The 21,591-nt window shown below is 37.6% G+C and overlaps 1 protein-coding gene across 2 annotated transcripts; it reads left to right on the forward strand.

Annotated features, from left to right (window-relative positions):
* Positions 1-5,231: 5,231 nt before the first annotated feature.
* Positions 5,232-20,670, forward strand: slc5a7a (solute carrier family 5 member 7a). 2 transcript variants are annotated; one of them, XM_048196978.1, is made up of 9 exons: positions 5,232-6,881; positions 7,162-7,372; positions 7,907-8,020; positions 8,145-8,300; positions 8,468-8,616; positions 9,036-9,185; positions 9,556-9,709; positions 16,737-16,954; positions 18,593-20,670. In XM_048196978.1, the coding sequence occupies exons 2-9, from the start codon at positions 7,189-7,191 to the stop codon at positions 19,244-19,246; spliced, it is 1,779 nt and encodes a 592-aa protein (XP_048052935.1). In that variant the 5' UTR covers positions 5,232-6,881; positions 7,162-7,188; the 3' UTR covers positions 19,247-20,670. The 2 variants fall into 2 exon arrangements, with proteins under 2 accessions (XP_048052935.1, XP_048052934.1); XM_048196977.1 differs by lacking the exon at positions 5,232-6,881 and having other exon boundaries at positions 7,120-7,372.
* The last annotated feature ends 921 nt before the right edge of the window (positions 20,671-21,591 follow it).

The following is a 21,591-nucleotide window of genomic DNA, read 5'->3' on the forward strand; positions in this document are numbered from 1 at the left end:
AAAAATGAAAAATTATAATAATATTGTGAAATATTATTACAATTTAAAATAACTGTTTTCTTTGTGAATATATTTTACAAAGTAATTTATTCCTGTGATCAAATCTGAATTTTCAGCATCATTACTCCAGTCTTCAGTGTCACATGATCCTTCAGAAATCATTCTAATATGATGATTAGTTCCTCAAGAAATATTTGTTATTATTATCAATGTTGAAAACAGTTGTGTACTTTTTTTTTCAGGATTATTTTATGAGTAGAAAGCATTTATTTGAAATAGAATCTTTTGTAACATTACAAATGTCTTTACTGCCACTTTTGATCAATTCCATGCATCCTTGCTGAATAAAAGTATTACTTTCTTCAATTTCCTTAAAAAATAAATAAATCCTTACTGACCCCTAAATTTTTAATGGTAGTGAATAATATTACAAAAGCTTTCTATTTTAAATAAATGCTGTTCTTTTGAACTTTCTATTTATTTCGATTATTTCTTTAATCAAATAAATGCAGCCTTGGTGAGCATTAGAGACTTCTTTTAAAAACAGTACAAATCTTACTGATCCCAAACTTTTGAATGGCAGTGTATATAAATTATTAGTATTATTTGTTCAGTAGTCAACTGACCAGTCAATGCCAGAGCGTGGCACAGAGCTCCTTTCTCTTTAAATAATCAGTCTGGCCAGAGCTCTTTGAATCTGAGCTGTGTGAGGGACAGCTGTTATGGGGTGGCTGAACCATGTCCATGATTATAGTTGTGGAAAATGCAATGCCCTTGCTCATTAAGACCGCAACATCAGCTCGGTCATGTAGGCTACTGAAAATGGCAGAATCTCATCTAATCAGAGGGCCATCTGCCGTTTTTATGGAATCACACACATTTATGTCTTTTCCAGTCACTGAAATACTTGGTGGTGCCAAGACAGTGCTGTGCTGTCATTGGAGACTTCAGCTGGAGTTTCATCTCATTTAATTATGTTTATGAGAATGATTTATTTAAGTGTTACCAACCGCACGATTGCGAGTGTGATATTGGTGTGGCTCTCTATACAAAATGATAATGAGCAGCTTACTTTTTAGACACAATATTGGCAGTTACTTTGGCATCTCTTTTTGACAGAGAAAAACAGACAAAGCAGGATCAACACTGCACGTCACAGTGTTTCCTTTCTGAATGAGTCAGTTGAAGGAATGATTCAATGATGCTCACATTGTCGCCACCTACTGGTGTAACCATGTCAACTACAGAAACGTCTTTGAAAAATCCTCACCACTAATGTACAGAGTGACAGCCCGTCCGAATGCCACAAACACAGAAAAGCGAAGTGATATAAACTCAAATTTCCAGTGCTGTTGTCCTGTATATACAGTATCAGCACTCTTGGAACACCACTTGAACACCTGAAATAACTTTAAATTATTAGGCCTAATTATAGGCTATAGAGTACCTCAGGGATGACGCATTTTTGTAGGCAAAACCCGGAAGCGAGTTAGCATTTTAGGACTTCCGGTTCCAACGCCGTAAAGTCTATAGGTTTTTTGAATGGGTTTTTGCTAAATCGCCTGAAATAAGGTCTGTGGTTAACAAAGCCTCTAAATACTTTCTCGTTTTGATCTATGACATAAAACACACCAGTTATAACCCACTTGTGATTTTTTAAAACTTTTACTGTGTCTTAAAGGTCTCGTTTTTCGTGGTTTTTTGAAGCTTTGATTGTGTTTATAGTGTGCAATATAATATGTGTTCATGTTTCGCGTGTAAAAAAACACAGTATTTTTCACATAATTTACTTATCTGTATACCGCTGTTTCCACTGTCATAAAAACGCATAGACAGTAAAAGAAATGGACACAGCGACCCCATTGGAACTCAATTGAGACAAGTGAAGCCCATTTTTAGCGATTTTTAGCACTTCCGTTTCTGACGCGCAGACTCAAACTAAGCTTGATGACGTCAGCAACCTGTCTGACAGATGTAAATCTTCTAGTAGCTGTGCGTGCAAACTGCCATCGTTAATCTTGCAGAGACGGCGAGCTTGAGCGGGGAGTTCTTTGGCGTGAGTGAGCAGGAGTAAGTATTCTGATTAATTAGTTTGTATAGTATTTTAAAATGTAACGCCAGTACGCCATATTAAGTTAATGCATACTATTGCCTGCGAGCTTCTCCTCCTGTCTGTACGGTAATTTATCTACTGTGCGACAGAGAGTCGAGTGGTTATGACGCAATCGTTAGCCTATTTTTACAAAAACTGTTTCTACGGGGCCATAATGTAACATAGAAGGTAATGGAGCCCTTTATACATTGTCGTGTATCTTTAGAAATAAATAATGGACAAATGGAGTCTTTAAACGCCTCAGATGTAAAGTTATTCGCTGTCAAAGAGACGCCAAAATGAATGGGAGTCAATGGGATGCTAACGCAAGTGAAGTTCTGCTACAAGATGGCGGCACGCGGCCGACTTCAGCTTCCGGTCGACTTCCTTGGGCACTGTAAAAACGGGCTGATGACTTCCTTGTTCTATGAAATCCTTCCTTCAGAAATACGTAACGAGTTCTGATTGTGCCAGCGGTTCCTGTGTTGTGATTCGACAGCAGTTTAGTGCATCTTGCCCGGAAAGGTCACGCCTCTTACCATAACGTGGAGATGCACGCGCTCAGTGTTCTTGTAAACATGTCTTTAATTTTACCCTATCAATTTGAGCCGGAATCAGACCCGGTGATTGGACTGCGGGATGAAAATAACAGCGTTTCGACGACATGGCGACAAACACTCTACAAACGCAACTCTTGTGTATTCCTGTGGGCGGAGGTTAGTCAAAAAAATGTTTTAGTGACGTCATTAAAGAAGGAAGTAGAGGGATGTAGTCCAAACTGGCCGTTTGATGTAGGCGACTTCTGTTAAATAAAATATCTCGCTTGGCATTGAACTTTGAGCTTTAAAATTTTACAGATTTTATTTATACTCTAACAACAACATTACACACTAACTAAAGTTTGAAACATGGGATCACGAAGAACGGGACCTTTAAAATCGGCGGTTGCTAACAAATTGCTAAAAGGGACTACTTCCTTTGGCCGCGACTTTAGACGTCATCATTAAAAACGGGACATTTGGACAGCAGCATTTCTCATGAAAAAGTGGATAAGTATTCATAACAGCACAGATCATAATCAGCGAGCATGTTTATAAATAAAGTTGTTTTCTAAATAAAGTTTGAGGAAGCTTAGCCTAGTGTTAGCTTTTTATATCTGACGATTTAGGCTTTATTTAGGCTTCAATATCTATAAATGTTGTGTTAACTTGTAAAGATTATCTTGATAGACAAAACGTGTAAGTGTCATAACCCTTTGTTAAACACAGAGCTTAATTTCTGCGATTTTCCAAAAGTCTATGGGAAAAATGCATAGGCTTTCAGTCGAGGGAACCCGTGCGCCGCTAACTTCCGGGTTGGCCTACAAAAACACGTCATCCCTGGGGTACTATTACATGTTGTATCTAAAAAAATAATAATAATAATGCGGTATGTAGCACTAAAAGTGGTTATTGGCTCGTAATCATAGGGGAACCACTTTTGGTGCTATGTGGCACCATATCTTCAAAGGTGCTCTACAGCACCATTGTCAAATGATGCTATGTAGAACCCATAAGAGGTGCCATATCACATTTTATTTCTTCATCAAAAATGGTGCTAAACAGCACCAACAGTGGTTCTTTGGCTCATAAAGAACCTTTAAAAGGGCTTAACAGGTTCTTTGTACAGCAGTGGTGCTATATAGCACCTTAACCACCCCAAAGAACCGCTGAAGAACCATACAGGGGCTTAACCGGTTCTGTAGCGGTGCTATATAGCACCTCAGTCAACCAGTGAAGAACCACTGAAGCACCAATATTTGGTGCTATACAGCACATAAAATGGTGCCTCTATGTTTACAAGCCAAAGAACCACTTTTAGTACTATATAGAACCATTTTTTTTAGAGTATAGTCTAAACTGCATTTGTGCAGGAATTGGATCTGGCATCTTTTTTGTACCTATTGTAAAATGCCAGTAAAAAGACGTATGTTTGTTGAGTCCAGGCTGAATTCGTATGAGCGGAGGAGAGAGTCTTCCTAACTAGCAAAACAATATTTACAAATTCTTTTTTACCTAATCCTAACAAAAGTATAGGCTAGATCCCAAACACCATCGCTGTCTGTGTGCACTGTAAAGTCCATGTTGCATAGTTCATAAATGAATTCTAAGTTAATTAAAAAAATTTAAAAAAAAAAGTGATGGTTCACACCAAAATTAAAATTATGTCATTTATTCACTCTCATGCCATCCCAAACCTGTATGGCTTTCTTTCTCTATCTCTTTAATCTAACCGCAAAGGGAAAATGCTGCATTTCCATCACCGTCTGGTGCCAGTGAAGTGTAGGGACAACACCAGAGACAGATCCCCGAGACGAAGTGACAGCAGATATAAACCAAAGTGGAGACTCTGCTCTGACTCCGAGCTTCCGTGCGCAGTGTCAGAGCTTCTCGTTTAGCCATGCGTAACAGACGTGACGCTGATGCGGGACCCTGTAGCTTACAAGTGCCCATTGCATGCCAGTTACCATCTCTCTTGGCACATACCGAGTTTTTCTGCTTCAGCAACAGTCCCTTAACAGAAGTAAGCTATAGTTTCTTTTTCGTCGAACTTTCCACTGAACGATAGCCGTATTACAGACGGACAAATGAAATTAGCACCCGCTCACGTTGCAGTTACATTCTGCCGCTAGGTGGCAGCAGCAGTCTACTCTGTAATTCACTTTTGAAAGCCACAACAGGTAGTTGAACAGGTGATGAAATACACACAATATTAATTAATTTACCTTCTTAGATTATTTTTCTTTTAAACTATTAAGTTTATGTTTCCTTCACAAATGTAGGCCTATCACCCGAGTCACATTTCGTAGATAATACCATTTATCAGTTCACTGCACGTGGTTGTAGCTATAGACCTAGGTGTAGCCTGCATTTTAACGTTTAAAATCACCTATATTGTTTTGCTGTTCGTTATTATTATTGCTGACAGTTTTGTCAAATCTGCTGTTCACTTGTCCATGAAAAACTACATGTTCATCTCTCGGTGACACACTTCAAAGAACACGAAACAGATGTGAAGTAAGCTCATTAGCTGAGCAAAATCTGCGCGCCATGACTGTTCCATGCACCAAGGGATCTAGAAGAAAACATCAAGATACAACTGTTTATTTCAAGTGATTCCAGATAAACATTTTAAGAAACTGAAACTTAAAGCCTAGGCATCCTCCTTATCTGACTTTTTAACTTGTCTCTTCGGACAAGTAACTTTTTCTGAAAAATGCCATTACTTTTTTAGAACCTGTGCCACATTTGCTGTTGAAAAGGGATCTTGACCAGGCCTTTTCTAAACTACAAAGAACTTCAACATCTGTACAGGAAGTATACCGTCTGCTTATAATTGGGACTCACTTGGCAAGCTGTCAAAATGTTACCAGTTAAATTAGTCGACTTCTCTGATAGCCTATAGGTAGAAGATATCTGGCTTGGTTTTTCCATTAAATTGGCTCGTTTGGAGAGTCGCATTCTCTCTTTTAAGCAGATTCTTATTTCTCATGGAAATTAATAAGACTTTATTTAGAATAGCCTGCTGTCAAACGTGCAATTAGCGTCGAAAAAGTCTCAAATTTCTGGAGATTTATCCGCGGGAAGCAGTCTCTATAAATGCTCACATGACCAAACTGGATACCACAAAAACGTGAATGTTAATAGAAATCTTATAGCTAGCCTATATATGACTTAAAAGGGTGATTTTGAAGTCCTATAGGCTACTCAAAGTTTCCTTCGTTCATTTTATGTAGGCTGTGTTTTTCTTTTGCCATTTTTACCCCATTTTTCCTCGTAATATTCTGTCTTCCTTGATGGAACAATGCATTAAAGCTAGCTAACATTAGCATCATTTTAAGCCACTTGGAAAGCGGCCAACAGCGTAAAATTTAGCCACTGGGTGGCAGAATGTCAGAATTTTAGTTCTTTGCCAATTTTAATTAAAAGAACGCAGAAAAACAGAGCACTCCTACAAAAAAAGAGAGTAAAACAGTCATAAATGCTAAGTCTTTTAATAATTTGAATAGGCTGCCTAAATAAAATTAATTCGTTGATTGGTTAATCCCTAGGCCCTACTTGCAGAATTCTCTACGAAACAAAATTAACAAAAATGCAGTTGTTTTAAACGCTTTAGCATGTGTAGCCTAAAGAGAACATGTGAAAATACAGCAGAAAAAAGGCTACACTATTAGGCGCACTGTTGTGTTGGGTTACAGTCGTGTTCAACGTTAATTAGTGTGCCAGTGCTGTTCAGTGTAAGTATACACAAGCCTCTTGACTTGTTTATTTTGTATTCTCAATACACTTGAATTTGGGTGGCGTCTGAAAGCCCTTTTCTGAGTGTGAGCTGGTTGGGTCCTCAGCACTCTGGACAGCGCCTGACTTCTGCTGCTCCGCTGCTGAGAGAGAGAGTGCGCTTACTCAAACAGGCTGCCATAAAATACCAGTCAAGAAAAACATGAATGGAACCGATATATTTCACTACACTTGATTTACAGCGGTTTCCCCCCCGTCTCGCGATTTCAGTTGACTTGATAACCTCCAGTGACGCGCGGCTCATTTGCACGATCTGACATCTTTATTCATAAATAGCCCCCATTCACATCTCTCTGACGTTCATCGACCCTCTGACGAAACCTGCTCTTATAAGATTCACAGTAAGTTTGGCTCACTCTGAAATGTGCTGTAGTGCTCCTCTCCTGAGGCGACAGTTGGGCTCTTTTTGCACTGTTGGTGGCAATTGAGTGGCTGGTGGCTTATTCACAAAGGTGAGGCACTTTTCATATGATTTCCAATTATTAAAGTAGTTGTCTTTTATTTCCCCGACCTAAACAAGTAACATGAAATCCTTTAATTGAGCATGAAAAGCTTGGAGTGACTGAAATAACCTGCTGATTTAGACTACGCATTTCAAATCTTTCTGAATCCTGCATCTTCTTTGTTTTGAGAAGCAAAATAGACTGTTATATATAGTTTAATTCTCCTTGTTTTCTTACATACCTCTTTAGGTCTCTTTTCCTTAGGTCTCAATGTATTTCGGTTCTTTAGAGATACAACGACTTTAGCAGAGAGAAGATGAACATCCATGTGGAGGGGTTGGTGGCGATTGTCATCTTCTACCTGCTGATCCTTGTAGTGGGAATCTGGGCAGCATGGAAAAACAAGAATTCCGGAGTGGTGGAGGGAACTGATCGCAGTGAGACTATTATGGTCGGCGGAAGGGATATTGGATTATTTGTCGGCGCATTTACCATGACTGGTGAGTTTCAGAGGGAAATTAATAGAAAAGCCTTTACTGTAGGCTTATGTGATAGGCTATAAAACCAATGCCGTTTTATGTTTACATTCTTTAGAGATGACAAGCAAATAATATATAATGTGTACAAAAGTTTTCTTGATGTCTTTCTACATTAAAGTAGACAGGCGAAATAAAGACGTTTGCTTTAAACGTATTTTTTTTTAATAAAATCGTTTGTTTTATGTTTTTTTTTTCTTTTTTTTTTTCAGTTAAATAATAATGGTTCTGTTTGGGTCTGTTTTATAACCTTTAAATTAAATATAAAAATAAATATTCCATTGAGCATGTATTGTGTAGTGTTACTAATTATGTAGTACTTTATGTGACCAAATATGGTATCTCCACACATATACAACCATTTGCATATAGGCTATGTATATGTGTGTGTGTGTGTGTATATATATATATATATATATAGAGAGAGAGAGAGAGAGAGAGAAAAAAAAACAATATTCTTTCAAGACCAGTCCATTTTAAAATCCACTTTCATTCCAGCAACTTGGGTCGGAGGGGGTTATATCAACGGCACAGCAGAGAATGTATATCTTCCCGGGTACGGCTTGGCATGGGCACAGGCTCCCTTTGGATACGCGCTCAGCCTTGTATTGGGTATGTTGTGTATATATGCAGATTTGATAAATGGTGAAAGGCATTTTTCAGTGTTAAAGTTGACATGCAGAACTAGTAACATATCTGTCAATCATATCATTTCTATGAATTGATTCATGTCAAGGTGGCCTTTTCTTTGCTAAACCCATGCGCTCCCGGGGTTACGTCACCATGCTTGACCCCTTCCAGCAACTGTATGGAAAAAGGATGGGTGGTCTGCTATTCATCCCTGCTCTAATGGGGGAAATGTTCTGGTCAGCCGCCATCTTATCTGCCCTTGGTAAGAAAAGGAGGGAAATTATATCTTAGACAGACCTTTTCTCAAACAATCTGTACCTTTTGCAAGCTCTTCCATAATTTTAATAGGACAAATTCTACAAATACATTTTAAATACTGCAGTAAAGGTTGCTTAAACGTAATGAAAGATATCTTTCTTTATGTCACAGGGGCCACACTGAGTGTGATCATTGACATCGACATCAATATGTCTGTGATTATTTCGGCTCTTATTGCCATTTTCTACACGCTGGTGGGAGGGCTCTACTCAGTGGCCTACACTGATGTTGTCCAGCTCTTCTGCATTTTTTTAGGACTGGTAAGGATTCACAGAGCCACATGATGAAGTCATCGCGGTGATGTCATTTACTTCAGGACTGCATGTCTTCAGCAGCATATGACACTCTGTGATTGATCAAAGGGGCTGTCAGCTATGCAGTTTTAGGAGTAACGACTCATCAATCACCCTTCGTAGATACAACTTATAGCAATAAAAAATATGTATTTATTATTGCGTCATTCATTTAATAAAATTTCTAATATAACATTACCAACTGTGGAAATTAAAATTTAACGATTTAATAATTTTTATTAAAATAAAATTTCACAACACTTAAAAATGTATAATGCATAAAATCTAATCTATTTACTAGCTACACATTAAGTTAAATATGGAGTGTTACAATGTCATAAATAGTCTATTACATGGTAACAGAGTGGGAAATGTTCTCTCCATAGTGGGTGAGCGTCCCTTTTGCACTATCAAACCCAGCTGTGTCTGACATCGGAGTGACAGCAGTGAAGCAGCTCCATGCTAATCAGACTGCGTGGCTTGGGAAGATAGAAAGCCCTGACAAATGGATGTGGGCTGACAACTTCTGCCTTCTGGTGAGTGGACAACTCACTGTAGCATGATGGAATGGAGACACAATAATTTTGCCAATGGAGGATTGTTGATTCTGAAGGGCCAAACCTAATTTCTCACTTTATTGAACAATGCAATCATTCGTAGGGAGGAAAACTAAATAAGGCCAAAAAAATGGAGAAAGAGAGAGAGAGAGAGAGAGAGAGAGAGAGAGAGAGTGGATAAAGTGTAATACTGACCCAGCTATGTCACTCTTCTCTTGTAGGTTGCCATATTTAGATTAGCTTTAATGTTTGTAGTGTAATTTTTTCCCTAATTTATAACACTCTTGATGTAATGCATCTGTATCATGATGTCTGGTGTCTGTATTTACAATGACATTTCTGTTTTTAGATGTTGGGGGGGATTCCCTGGCAGGTGTATTTTCAAAGGGTTCTTTCTGCCTCTTCAGCTACCTATGCTCAAGTCCTCTCATTCCTGGCTGCCTTTGGATGTATCATCATGGCTATTCCCTCCGTCCTGATCGGAGCAATAGGGGCTTCCACAGGTAAGACAAACCTCCATCAGAAACCTGATATTTTATCAACAATATCATGATTGAATGAGAGTGGAATGATTAACAGGCGCAAATGTGTGAGTAAATAAATACATCTATACATATATACAATACATATATGAAGTAATGTGCCTTCATAATGTTTAAACAACATTAAACCTAACAGTTGGTTTCCGGAAGTAAAAATTCCATTCATTTTCTCCATAAGGAAAATGATTTTGAACAATTACTTATAAACCTTTAAAGACAGACCTACTGTGAGCTACGAGGTTGCTAATCCATAGTATTTGCTTCTGCTGAAGCTGTCGGCCCGCATTATTTGAGCTTATTTTTAAAACAATCTTGTTTAACAGTGGAATTTGTGGTGAAAAACTACATTACCCATGATGCTGTACAGAAAATTACAGCAATCAGAGAGTCCAAAAAAGCAATACACTCAAAAATAGTTCTTTAGCTCCACCCACTCCCATGAAGCACTGCAAATGATGTAATTGGGCCGATCTCCCTATACACTTTCAAAATACTGAAATGTTTGTGATATATATATATATATATATATATATATATATATATATATATATATATATATATATATATATATATATATGTGTGTGTACATATTTATGCATATTTTGCAATAAACTTAAAATATACTGTTTTTATACATATAATCAACATTTGTAAATAAGTAGTATACAGTATTTCACAGAAGTGAGTACACCCCTCACATTTTTGTAAATATTTTATTATATATTTTCTTGTGACAACACTGAAGAAATTACACTTTGCTACAATGTAAAGTAGTGAGTGTACAGCTTGTATAAAAGTGTAAATTTGCTGTCCCCTCAGAATAACTCAACATACAGCCATTAATGTTTAAACCGCTGGCCACAAAAGTGAGTACACCCCAAGTGAAAATGTTCAAATTGGGCCCAAAGTGTCAATATTTTGTGTGGCCACCATTATGTTCCAGCACTGTCTTAACCCTCTTGGGCATGGAGTTCACCAGAGCTTCACAGGTTGCCACTGGAGTCGTCTTCCACTCCTCCATGACGACATCACAGAGCTGGTGGATGTTAGAGACCTTGCGCTCCTCCACCTTCCGTTTGAGGATGCCCCACAGATGCTCAATAGGGTTTAGGTCTGGAGACATGTTTGGCCAGTCCATCACCTTTACCCTCAGCTTCTTTAGCAAGGCAGTGGTCATCTTGGAGATGTGTTTGGGGTTGTTATCATTATGGAATACTGCCCTGCGGCCCAGTCTCTGAAGAGAGGGGATCATGCTCTGCTCATTCATGGTTCCCCAAATGAACTGTAGCTCCCTAGTGCCGGCAGCACTCATGCAGCCCAGACCATGACACTCGATTGACTGTAGGCAAGATACACTTGTCTTTGTACTCCTCACCTGGTTGCCTGGTTGAACCAATTAAGTTTATCTTGGTCTCATCAGACCACAGGACATGGTTCCAGTAATCCATGTCCTTAGTCTGCTTGTCTTCAGCAAACTGTTTGCGGGCTTTTTTGTGCATCATCTTTAGAAGAGGCTTCCTTCTGGGATGACAGCCATGCAGACCAATTTGATGCAGTGTGCGGCGTATGGTCTGAGCACTGACAGGCTGACCCCCCCACCCCTTCAATCTCTGCAGCAATGCTGGCAGCACTCATAGGTCTATTTCCCAAACGCAACCTCTGGATATGACGCTGAGCACGTGCACTCAACTTCTTTGGTCGACCATGGCGAGGCCTGAGTGGAACCTGTCCTGTTAAACCACTGTATGGTCTTGGCCACCGTGCTACAGCTCAGTTTCAGGGTCTTGGCAATCTTCTTATAGCCTACGCCATCTTTATGTAGAGCAGCAATTCTTTTTAGCAGATCCTCAGAGAGTTCTTTGCCATTAGGTGCCATGTTGAACTTCCAGTGACCAGTATGAGAGATTGAGAGATAACAACAAATTTAACACGCCTGCTCCCCATTCACACCTGAGACCTTGTAACACTAACGAGTCACATGACACCGAGGAGAGAAAATGGGTTATTGGGCCCAATTTGGACATTTTCACTTAGGGGTGTACTCACTTTTGTGGGCAGCGGACATTAATGGCTGTGTGCAGGCACGGATTAATGCACAGGCTTGCCTAGGCTGCAGCCTAGGGGCCCCACGTGTGCAGGGGCCCTGGATTGGCCAGACTATTATTTTTTTATCATTTTAAATTTACTTCAGTGCTAACAAAAAAAAAACCCTCATTGGCCCATAAGAGACAAAAAAAACAAAAAAAAAACAGGTGATTGGATAGATGTGACATTTGGCTCAAATCTGTCCAATCAGCTGCTGATCAAATCAGGTCAATCATTTTAATTTACGTCACTGCTATTGCTAGATGGCATTGCGGCAAAATGTCCGAAAGAAATTACGACAGTGAAGCACAAAAAAACGGAAAATACAAAGGTTAATAGAACAACGTGAACAATATATACTGAAAAAAATCCCAAAATTGGCTTGATACTTCAAGGCATTGGATACATCAAGACAGAAGTGGCGAAGTCACTCAGTTCATGAGGGAGAGATCATTAACGGCAGGAAATTCAAACATTCGCCTATCATTCACCAACCTCAAATATGGTTTATCACTTGAAACATGTAAGTAGTAGCAACTTTACAAGTCCGCTAATGTTAGCCTAATCCTAGATAAATGTGCGCTATTATTAGGTGCAAATCCATGTTTGATCGCGCTTATTACTGCATGACATGAAGGCGCCTGTGCCTTAAAATAGGCTAGGGGAGAGTGGGTTAAGATGAGCCAGTGAGTAAGTTGACCCACCCCCTGTATCTTGGCAACCGTACCATTTTATTGTCATGTGACCGTATATTTCAGAACCACCCATCATTTCTCCCAGACTGTGAAAATGAGAAGCACATGGAAGGAGTGGAAGTCACTTATTTACTTTAAAAACAGTTTTTGGCTTGTCAAAGTAAAATTTGAACATAACAGATGTAATGGCTGTTTCATCAAAGCAAATTTGTCCAGGTCTAAAATATTTATGATGCATATTGGTGATTTAGCAATGTATAAAACCATACAAGTCATTTAGCTAAATATTATTCTGAATTGGTAAGCTAGCTAGCTTTTCCTAAAATGGCAGCTATATGGGGCAAAGTGAGCCAAATTCTGTGGGGTAAATTGAGCCAGTGTACCCCACCATAAGGCATTGAATTTAAGTTAAATCTGAAGTATAAACTGATGTCATTTCAATGTAATATTACGCAACTGGTTTAGTTTATCTTTATTTTCGAGTTTATTTGATTGGAATAGTGTACAAGTACACCAAATCCTTCTCTGATATGAACCAGAGGATGTTTAATCAAATATATCTTTCCACCTGTAGTCTCTAATGGCCTAACATGGTCGACATTGCAGAAAAACTACCATGTCAAGAACCTTTTGACTAAAATGTTTATTAGTTTCAGTGACATTTATTCATTCTTATTTAGTTTTTATTTAATTTTACTCTACAAACTCTCTATTTAGTCTGTTTATGGGAAGGTTACAACTTTGATATTCAACATATTGTTTCATAAATGCAAACAATTAAAGATACCAAAATTTCAACTTCATTTGGTTGTTTTTATGTTGTTTAATTTAGCTTTAAAAAATAAATATTTGTAAAATATTTTTACAAATAATATTTGTAAAAGGAAATTTGATTATTAAATTAGTTTTTAAAATAGGTACATTATCTTAAAAATTTCACATGGGTTTGATTCAGATCCAGTTAGATGGTCAGTTTTCACCCACCTACTGACTCGGTTCAACTTACCCCTACCCTGGGGTAAATTAAGCCAGAGGAACACTTTTTTACAAGAAGCCATATTTTGTAGAACCTTTTGTCATAGATGTATTCTGATCACTTAAAATGATAGGAAACATCATACAATTACTTTAAATACTTTCATTGTACATCTGCCTCATTTTCCCTTATCTTGAGGACCACATAAGTAAAAAATGGCTCATCTTACCCCACTATCCCATACTCGATCATTTTGGTCATACAGATAAGAAAACTGTAAAGGGTCTACTTTTATTTCTGTGAACTCACAATACAGAAAACGTTGTGCTTTCGTAAAATGAAAACAACCAGGATGCGCGTTCTGTCGTCTCTGTGAACTTGAGCACATAATAAAAATGAACTGTACTTCCCTCACAGACATGAGAAATATATCTATATAAAGCTTTAAATGTCTACTTTTATTCGGGGGGTTTGGGGGTGTACTCACTTCTGTGAGATACTATATATATATATATGTATGTGTGTGTGTGTGTGTGTAAGCAATAAGGTTCTCGAGGCTAGTGCTGTATCGTGAATAAGTCACGGCTGAAGGGGCTCCACTTCGCATCGTGCCTAACAACGCCCTTCAGCCGTGACTTATTGCTTTTATAAAACAGTTACCACACAATACAAATATTAAAGCCAAAAATACATAACAATGCAACTTTCATGAAGTAAATTCCTACTAAAAGCCTTCCTTCCGCTGGAAAAAATAGTCCCTGACCAAGTTACATTATTACGCCATTAGATTAGGCGGCAAAGACTGTCTTTATGAGTGTGTCAGTCAGTAGCAAAGACTTTTACATTGAAAAGACTGCTTTGACTAACGCTGTCAGTCATGGGAAAACCCCTTAACTGTTAAAAGGACAGGATAATACATCGGACATTTAAACAGATTTTTTTATTATGAACATAGGACTGACCTGAAGGAAAATGCTAAATCTGAATGCAGGTAATAAACTCGCTCACTCTATCTTTTTCTCACAATACTCTTCTACATAATACAGTAAGCTTCAATGAACAATATCAACTGAGAACATACAGTTTACATTGCTAAGAGTGGTTGCTAAGGGTGTTGTGTAGTGATACACAGAACTGTTGTGTGAAGTAGTCATAGCCATGTTTTATCGTGAATACACTTCTATTGACCAATCAGAATCAAGGACAGGAACTAACTATATATATATATATATATATATATATATATATATATATATATATATATATATATATATATATATATATCTTATAACAGATCACTCTAAATTGCAATGTTGACGTGCATTTTCTGTAAAGCTGCTTTGAAACAATATGTAATGTGAAAAGTGATATACAAATAAATGTGAATTTAATTGAATTATATTTCTCCATTGTTTTTAATTTTATTATGCTGTTTGCAATGCTTTATGGGATTGTAGTTCTTTCCCTCACTAAAACCGTTGAGTACACAGTCTTGTACCTTTGTCTTTTTGTCCAATTTTCAAAACCCCATAGCTGATTGGCTTGGTTCATGGCTTATAACTCTTTAACGAAGACTATTTTAAAATCCCTATGGGAAAAAATGAATGAAAAAAAAAAATCCTTCCAAAACCAGTACTGCTGAAAAAGGGGGCACTGTTTCTATAGGGAAAAAAAGATTATCACAACTTCGTTTCATGCTGACTTTAAAAAAGTTAATTTATTGCATATATAGTTTTGCATTAAAGGGATAGTTTACCCAAAAATGAAAATTATCCCATGATTTACTCACCCTCAAGCCATCCTAGGTGTATATGACTATCTTCTTTCAGACGAACACAATCAAAGATATATTTAAAAATATCCTTAGTCCTCCAAGGTTTATAATAGTAGTGGATGGGGGCATCCATCCATAAGCAAAGCACATCATTGCGTTCGGGTCAAAGGTTACTCTTCCACCCAAATTGACTTAAGCAGTATGCGTACGGTCGTCCGGCGGAAGCTAGTTATTTGACTTTAAAAAGTTTTTAAATATGGATATTATTCTTACAAAAACACATCGCTTTACTTCAGAAGGCCTTTATTAACCCCCTGGAGCTGTATGGATTACTTTGATTATGGATGGATGCGGGCCCCCATTCACAACCATTATAAACCTTGGAGGACTAAGGATATTTTCAAAAATATCTCAGATTGTGTGATATACACTTAGGATGGCTTGAGGTTGAGTAAATCATGGGATAAATTTCATTTTTTGGGTGAACTAACTCTTTAAATAAACAACAGATGCAAACAAATTCACCCCAGCAGTCTAATTAGTCTGATTTACAGGCTGTATCCACTTAGAGATCGCTAGACTGTGACTTTGGAGTGCAAAAAAAAAAAGAAAAAGAAAAAGAAAAATGGGAAGGCTCACTATTTCAGGAATACAAGCTTCTTAATATGGCTTCAACATTCAACTTTTTAGATCTAAGTCAGAAATCTTTTCTAAAACAGATAATACAAAAGTGCTCTTAATTACACTCTAATTCTGTTGTTTTTTCTCCTCCATAACATGCCACATACCCTTGCCCTGAATAATTATTCACAGCTCATCCAAATTAAAAATGTGCATCAAAGCACTTTTCATATTGTTTCCTGCATATAATGTTTCCTTGTCCTAAAGCCCTTTTCCCTTTGAGCATGTACTGTATTTAGTACATACAGTCAGTAATTCTAATTATGTAATCACTTTTTTCTCTTTATTGGGGGGAACAGTCTGATTTGCTGTGGTGTGTTGTGGAAGGTGTTCCCCAGGCTGTATCAGCCCCGGGTGGAAACCATGTTCCCTTCAGATCACTAAAGAAACGAGTAAATAACAACAGCTGGTCTCCCTCATACATTATTAACAGATTATCCATTTAACGATGTGAACCCTGTAAATATTACATCTGAGGGAGGCACACAGCACCCAGATTTAATCAACAGACTTTCAGCATCAAAGACACAGCCAGTCACTTAAATTACTTAACTTATTGGGAATAACAGTCTAATCAAGCACAAGGCATGCTGCTTTTGGATTGGAAGTAAAAAGAATTTGAAATAGAACATTATGAATAATATTTAGTTTCATTTCATATGTATTCACCTCATGTATGATGCAATATATATATATATATATATATATATATATATATATATATATATATAGTGTTTTTTACACAAAGTATGCAGTAAGTACGTTCTACCTCCACAGACTGGAACATGACAACGTACGGGCCAATTCCTCCCATGCAGAGGGACCAGTCCGACATGATCTTACCAATCGTGCTACAGCACCTGTGCCCAGCCTATATCTCCTTTTTTGGTCTGGGGGCAGTTTCTGCTGCAGTGATGTCATCCGCTGACTCATCCATCCTATCGGCCAGCTCCATGTTCGCTAGGAACATCTACCAGCTCGCTTTCCGGCAATCGGTGAGAGCCAGTCTAATTTAATTCACTGCAAAGTCATTCACTGCAAAAATGGCTTAGTATTTTTGTCTTGATTTCTAGTACAAATATCTAAATATTTTTAAATCAAGATGTGTTGAAGCAAAATGATCAAAATTAAGTGAGTTTACACTTGAGAAAAAAATCTGCCAAAAAACTTATTAAAGTTATTTTTGTCTTGTTTTTTTCATTTAATTTTGATAATTTTTTAGAGGACAACACTTTATATCTTAAGTCATTTTGCTTCTTAAGCAAACTTATCTTCACAAGAAAAGGCACTATATACTTTAATAAAAAGAAACTTTCGGTATTGATTTTTCACAGGTGTTTTACCCATATTTTGATTTACGCATTGCATTGTGTTGTGTTTTAGGATTAAAGAAAATGTCAGAAAAACTTAACGGATAATGTCCTGACAGAAAATTACAAGTATCTTTTCTATTTTGTAGGGGTTTTTTTTTCTTTTCTCTTCTCACAGTGTTGATTTAAAGGATTAGTTCACTTTAAAATGAAAATGACCCCAAGTTTACTTACCCTCAAGCCATCCTAGGTGTAGGCCTATATGACTTTCTTCTTTCTGATGAACACAATCAGAGTTATATTAATAAATATCCTGACGCATCCAAGCTTTATAAGGGCAGTGAATGGGAAAAGAGTATGAAGCTCAAGAAAGTGCATCCATCCATCATAAACATACTCCACATGGCTCTTAATAAAGGCCTCCTGAAGCGAAGCGATGCGTTTGTGTAAAAAAAGTTATTAAGTAAAATATCTAGCTTCCACCAGATCGCCTTCCATATTCAACTTAGGAAGAAAGTGTAATGCCTCACGCAGTTCAAAACGCTTACGCTATGTCCTACGCCTTCCATTTTCAACTTACAAAAAAAATTTACTTACGAACGCTTTTATGATCATTTTTTATCATTTAATTTTTTTACACAAACGCATCGCTTCGCTTCAGAAGGACTTTATTAACCCCCCAGAGTCGCGTGGAGTATGTTTTTGATGGATAGATGCACTTTCTTGAGCTTCATACTCATGGTTTCCCATTCACTGCCATTATAAAGCTTGGACACATCAGGATATGTATTAATATTACTCCAATTGTGTTCATCAGAAAGAAGAAATTCATATACACTTAGGGTAGCTTGAGGGTGAGTAAAGCTTGGGGTAATTTTTCATTTTAAATTGAACTAATCCTTAAGAATATTTAGATATTTATACTGGAAAACATGACAAAAATACTGAGTAAAAAAATCATTTTCTGCAGTGTCGGAATATACCTGACTTCTCTAAAAATGATAAATATGCATACTTGCTAATGCAGTAATAAAATAATTAAAAGGAATGTTCACTCAATAATAATAATAATAATAATAATAATTGGTCATCATTTACCATGTCTTTCAAAATCTGAATGACTCATTCTTGTGCAAGACACAAAAGAAGATATTTTGCATAATGTCTCATCTGTTGAAAATAAAACTGTATGAAAAAAGCACCAATAGCAAATGATTAAAAACTGCATATTAATCAACTTAATCAAACAGAAATGCATAGTTTTCTTAGTTATCATTTTATTTCCTCTCTAACTCTCATCTCATCTTTGTACTGACCCTCAAGGCTTCCGACCGTGAGATTGTGTGGGTCATGCGGATCACTATTTTTGTGTTCGGGGCTCTTGCGACAGCCATGGCTCTCCTGACTGGGACTGTCTATGGTTTATGGTACCTGAGCTCTGACCTGGTCTACGTCATCATCTTCCCCCAACTCATCTGTGTTCTTTTTGTCCGTGGCACGAACACCTATGGCGCAGTGGCTGGATACGTATTTGGAATGATCCTGCGCATCGGCGGAGGGGAACCTTATCTCAAACTGCCTCCCTTTATCTACTACCCTGGATGGACCATTGAGGAGAAGGTCCATCATGTGACCAATGAGGTGGAATACCTGGTGTTGCAAAGGTTTCCCTTTAAGACAGTTTCCATGCTGGCCTCGTTCCTAAGCAACATAGCCGTCTCACACCTGTTTAAGTACCTGTTTGAGAGTGGCACTTTGTCGGCTAAATATGATTTCTTGGATGCGGTTGTGGCCAAGCACAGTGCTGAAATAATGGACAAGACCACACTGGTGAACAAGAACATCATTGGACTGAATGAAATGGCCCCAGTCAAGCCAAGACTTAGTGTTACATTAGCAGCTACCTTCACCAGGAAAGAAACCCTGACCGAAGAGGAAGACTCCAGCCCGGAGTCACCAAGTCATGAGATCAAGTAGAGGCTTTATGCCCAATCCTGAGACTCTCTAGTGGCTCCATAATGTGAAGAATGGTGCTTCACTCAATAAGTAAAGAAATATCAGATTTTAATTCCATAATTAATTCACTCCACATCATTTTCTGGAATTTCCATCACTTCTTTCAGAAGGGAACTGGATAGCAACTGAAACTCTATTGAAAATGGCAAAGAGAGAAGAAAACAGCAGAGATTTGTGTGGTTTGAGTAATATTAGGAAAAAAAAAACTGACTTACTTACCTTGAGAAGCTCTTCGACTCCTGTTGGTATGTACAATCCTTAGTGACTCTCCTTTCCCTTCTAAAGAACATGTTGAGATACTGTGATAATCCTGGAGAAATAATAATATTAAAGGGACAGTTCACCCAAAAATGTTCTGTCATCATTTACTCAACCTCATGTGGTCATACAATTAAAGTCAGTGGGCTGTTTTGGACCCTATATGGAAAAAAGCAGTTGAAAAGCATTCTTCAAAGTATCTTTTTGTGTTCCAGCATTGAAAATGATGACAAAATGTTCATTTTTGGGAGAAATATTCCTTTAATTCCACTGAATCTGGACACAGATCAGTCCAGATTTTAAAAAAAGAAAGAAAATGTAACTGATTATAATATATCAAATTATAGCTATATATGAATAGATAATAGGTGTAAATTCATGCGTCATGCCATTATGTACGTCAAACTCCCATGATAGATATTAATACAGATTATCCTATCGTCCTATCATAAAAGTCAAATGTAGCTAAACAGTTATATGCTGTTCCATAAATACGTAATTATATAACAAGTGATGTGCTTCCCATCTACAAAATACCTTTAACAACTGTGACATAAGTGCACATGTGGCAAATGTATTTTTCATGTTCATAGTGCAATATTAAGGTGAACGGGAAAACAAAGAACATGGAGATATATATATATATATATATATATATATAATCTTAAATCGCCTTAATTAGCTACAATACATTGATTAAATGGGGGTGATTGGACATTATGCAAACCCGGTTGGTCACTTTGTTGTACTTGAAATTGAATGTAGCTGCAAATGATTTACCAGATGTAATAATAACCTGTTCGGGTCTGTGCTGTGTTATATTTTGTGATTTGATGTCAAAAGAAGTCATTGTACCTGGTTCCAGGATGAGCCAGCTGCTGTGTTATTTTGTTGGCTTTAGCAATACAGAAATTTGTGTGATGTGTGTATTTATATTCCAATGAATATAACTGTAACTAGTATTCCACTAATGTAAAGTATCACTTTACCGTTCTATATATAAGTACATATATATTTATTTGGATCGGTTGGAGCCAGCTACACAAATCTATATTTATTTATTAATTAATTGTGGCCTACAGATTAAACATAGGATTATTAAAAGATAATAAATTTTATTGTTAAGACTTTCATAGTTGTGTATTATTACTAGGCAAGTAATCCAGTCCACAAAAAACTCTGAATTTTCTGTTTAAATTCATCAAACTTGACAAAGTGTGTTTAAATACATTGTGTTTATTCCCGTTTGTCACGCCAAACCCATTTTCTAAGTCTAATGCCTTTTCGAAAGCCAAAACGGTCTGCGGACTGCTGTAGGATCTGCGGGCAGTTACGAAAACGTGACAATTTATGGCATTAACTCTCTTCGACTTCCAATGTCACCGTTAAGAGACGGCATTCTAAAAATAGCCAGTCCGTTATTTACATTACTCTAAGTGCTCTGCTGGTCTTAGTAGGGCGGGGCAGGGGTAGTTGGGTGAATAAGGAGGAGGGAAGTAAAGGCGGGGGTTGGGCCGGGTCTCTTATGCGTCTTTTCATATACTGCGTCAATGTCCTGGGGGTGGACGATGACGCTGTTTTCGCCCCACCCAACCATGTCCCGAGCTTGTCCTCCATTTTGTCCTTGCTGTCCAAAATTTAATCCCATTACATCGTCAAGGCTGGATATGCCAGAGATCCCATTCACAAAAGAACAGCGAAGAGCACTTGTGGTGATTAATAATCACCGCAATGGGGCGGTACTGTTAGCTTAGCCAAAAGTCAAGCCATTTTTATCCTTCCATTTTTATCCTTGTTTGTGGCCATCTAAGGTGTCTGGAAAAACCTCAAAGACTACTTACTCGCCAAAAGATACAGTCACGGTTAGCAGTTTAGTTATATCCTGATGTCTTCTGTGCTTAACCTCGAAGGAAATACTCATCAGGGATATTAATTTTTAAATTGCTAGCTTACTTCATATGTGGGCAGTCTCTGGTTTTCTTGGTGATCACGTCTCCCCTCACAAATCCGTAATGAAATGCTTGAGGTTCAAGAATCTCAGCTGAAAT

Source organism: Megalobrama amblycephala, linkage group LG7, assembly GCF_018812025.1.
Source record: "Megalobrama amblycephala isolate DHTTF-2021 linkage group LG7, ASM1881202v1, whole genome shotgun sequence".
Taxonomy (NCBI): Eukaryota; Metazoa; Chordata; class Actinopteri; order Cypriniformes; family Xenocyprididae; genus Megalobrama; species Megalobrama amblycephala.

Excerpts from the sequence above, each read along its gene's own strand:
- slc5a7a (XM_048196978.1), top strand. The coding sequence starts at position 7,189 with ATGAACATCCATGTGGAGGGGTTGGTGGCGATTGTCATCTTCTACCTG. Across the intron at positions 8,301-8,467 it reads CGCCATCTTATCTGCCCTTG|GGGCCACACTGAGTGTGATC; the intron begins GTAAGAAAAGGA and ends TTTATGTCACAG. Across the intron at positions 9,710-16,736 it reads AGCAATAGGGGCTTCCACAG|ACTGGAACATGACAACGTAC; the intron begins GTAAGACAAACC and ends CTACCTCCACAG.